Below are 2,183 nucleotides of genomic sequence, written 5' to 3' on the forward strand. Positions count from 1 at the left end.
GGGTTTCATCTTTGGCCATCCGACCCGTTCGAGAACCGGAAATATATATATATATATATATATATATATATATATATATATATATATATGGGTTGGGATCCAGTGAGAGGTGTAAGAAGGGATATGTATCCTTCTATGCACATTAGGATTAGATGCACCGAATCAATCTCCGCTTTAAGCGAGATTCATGAATGAGTTTGAGATTAAAGATGATCAAGGGTCCATATCTATTTTTACGCTTCTCACATTGACTCTCATTCTTACACGATCATTCGCCTATATTTTAAATATTATATAAATATATTTATTTATCTAATTATCTTTTGAAAATTCTAAATTCTAGTCGGTCGAAATGTTTTACAATTTCAAAACTTACTATTGATTTCTTTAATATCTCAATTGATTTAATTCATCATCAAAACCAATTGAATTTATATATACATTTTGCATTAAAATAATACCTGAAATCCGACCAACCCGAATCCGAAGCAACCGGATTCCGAAACTAAATATGGGTCTTGATTTCCATATCCAAAATCCGGTCGGGCTTTTGGTTTGCCCACCCCAACCCGCCCGATGCAAACCCTGAATTGCAGATCAACACTAATGCGTTGCACCGAGAAGCACCATATCAATTTCCGTGATAATGGATGGAGTGAGATTAAAAATGATCAATGATTCAGATTTATTTTTACGTTTATCATCTTAACTCCTATTTTCCGTGGTTCTTCGTGTGTGTGTGTGTGTGTAGAATAAATTACAAAAGGACGAAAATAGAAATATTCACGTAAACAAAATAAGGAAAAATGTAACGAATAGAAAGGCATACAGAAGAAAAGAAATAGAACCTTGTATTTCTTTTTAGGAAAAAGAAGAAATAAATTTTAATGGATGAAAAAAAAGAAATTAGGGAAAGATGAAAAAGTAGACCAAATGAACGGTGCTGATTAGAAAGGTATACAGAAGACTCGTGGTCATGCGTTACATCTAAGCAGAACCCAAAGGAGTCATGCTTATTAGAGGAGCACAAGTTCTTTGTATACACACTAAACCGTAGAAATACCCCTATTATAACAACTACTTACCTATCAATCTCACAATTTCTTTAATCCATTCACACACACACACACTCTCTCTCTCTCTCTCTCTCTCTCTCTCTCTATCTATAGAGAGAGACAATGGCAATTGTGCCTGGAAAGTGTTCGGAGGCGGTTGCTGGTGGCGGTGGAGGAGGAGGAGCTGGTGGTGCGACCTTTTCATCTACCATGAACAACGACGGAGGAATCACGGGAAAAGGTATCATGTTGTTTGGAGTTAGATTGATGGAAGGCGGTGGTGGAGGAGGAGGATCATCGTTCAGGAAGAGCGCTAGCATGAATAATTTAGCTCAGTTCGATGAACAACCTCAGGATTCTAACGTCGATGCCGTTGGATATGCCTCTGACGACGTCGTTCATCCCTCGGCTCGGAGTCGCGAGCGGAAGAGAGGTAGTTTTCCACCGATCCGTCTACTAGTTGATTTTTATTTATAAGATCATCTTCTTCTGTGATTTAGTTTTTGTGAAGTTATTGATTTCGATTGATTTTGAGTTGAATAGGAGTACCGTGGACGGAGGAGGAACACCGTCTGTTTTTGGTCGGGTTACAGAAGGTAGGGAAAGGAGATTGGAGAGGAATTTCAAGGAACTTCGTGAAAACACGAACGCCGACTCAGGTGGCTAGCCACGCTCAGAAGTACTTTCTCCGACGGACCAACCACAATAGGCGACGCCGGAGATCCAGCCTATTTGACATTACCACGGATACGGTACTGTTTAACATATTTTACTTGATTTATCTATTTGCTCATTTAAATTCAATTATTTTTCGCTCTTCATTTGCTTATGAAATTCTTTTTGGTACAACATTTTTCACACTAAAAAATAGCAACTTCTGTGTGACTCTGTCATTTAGCTGTATAATCTTAATTGAAATTTTAATTAAAGGTTGTTTTCAGTGTCAAGAACTTGAAATAACCAAACTATTTGGAGGTTGAAAATTTACTCCAACATTATATAAAGGGGAGGCTAATGGCATCTCTATCGATTACTAATGGCATCCATATTCCTATATAATCATTCTTTTTTTTTTCTTTTTTTTTTTTTTAATGTTTTTGTCCTTTTATTGTTTATTTCTTTTTTATA

At 36.7% G+C, this 2,183-nt stretch overlaps 1 protein-coding gene across 1 annotated transcript in view; it reads left to right on the forward strand.

The window, feature by feature from the left end:
* Nucleotides 1–1,178: 1,178 nt before the first annotated feature.
* The window catches only part of LOC112523630 (transcription factor MYB1R1), a 5,358-nt gene continuing 4,353 nt past the window's right edge, over nucleotides 1,179–2,183 (forward strand). Inside the window, exons 1-2 of the mRNA XM_025133300.1 lie at nucleotides 1,179–1,488; nucleotides 1,599–1,807. Coding sequence (XP_024989068.1) covers nucleotides 1,179–1,488; nucleotides 1,599–1,807 — 519 coding nt within the window. The remainder of the gene's footprint in view (nucleotides 1,489–1,598; nucleotides 1,808–2,183) is intronic.

This window comes from Cynara cardunculus, assembly GCF_001531365.2.
Source record: "Cynara cardunculus var. scolymus isolate 2C chromosome LG 12, CcrdV1, whole genome shotgun sequence".
In the NCBI taxonomy this organism is placed as follows: domain Eukaryota; kingdom Viridiplantae; phylum Streptophyta; class Magnoliopsida; order Asterales; family Asteraceae; genus Cynara; species Cynara cardunculus.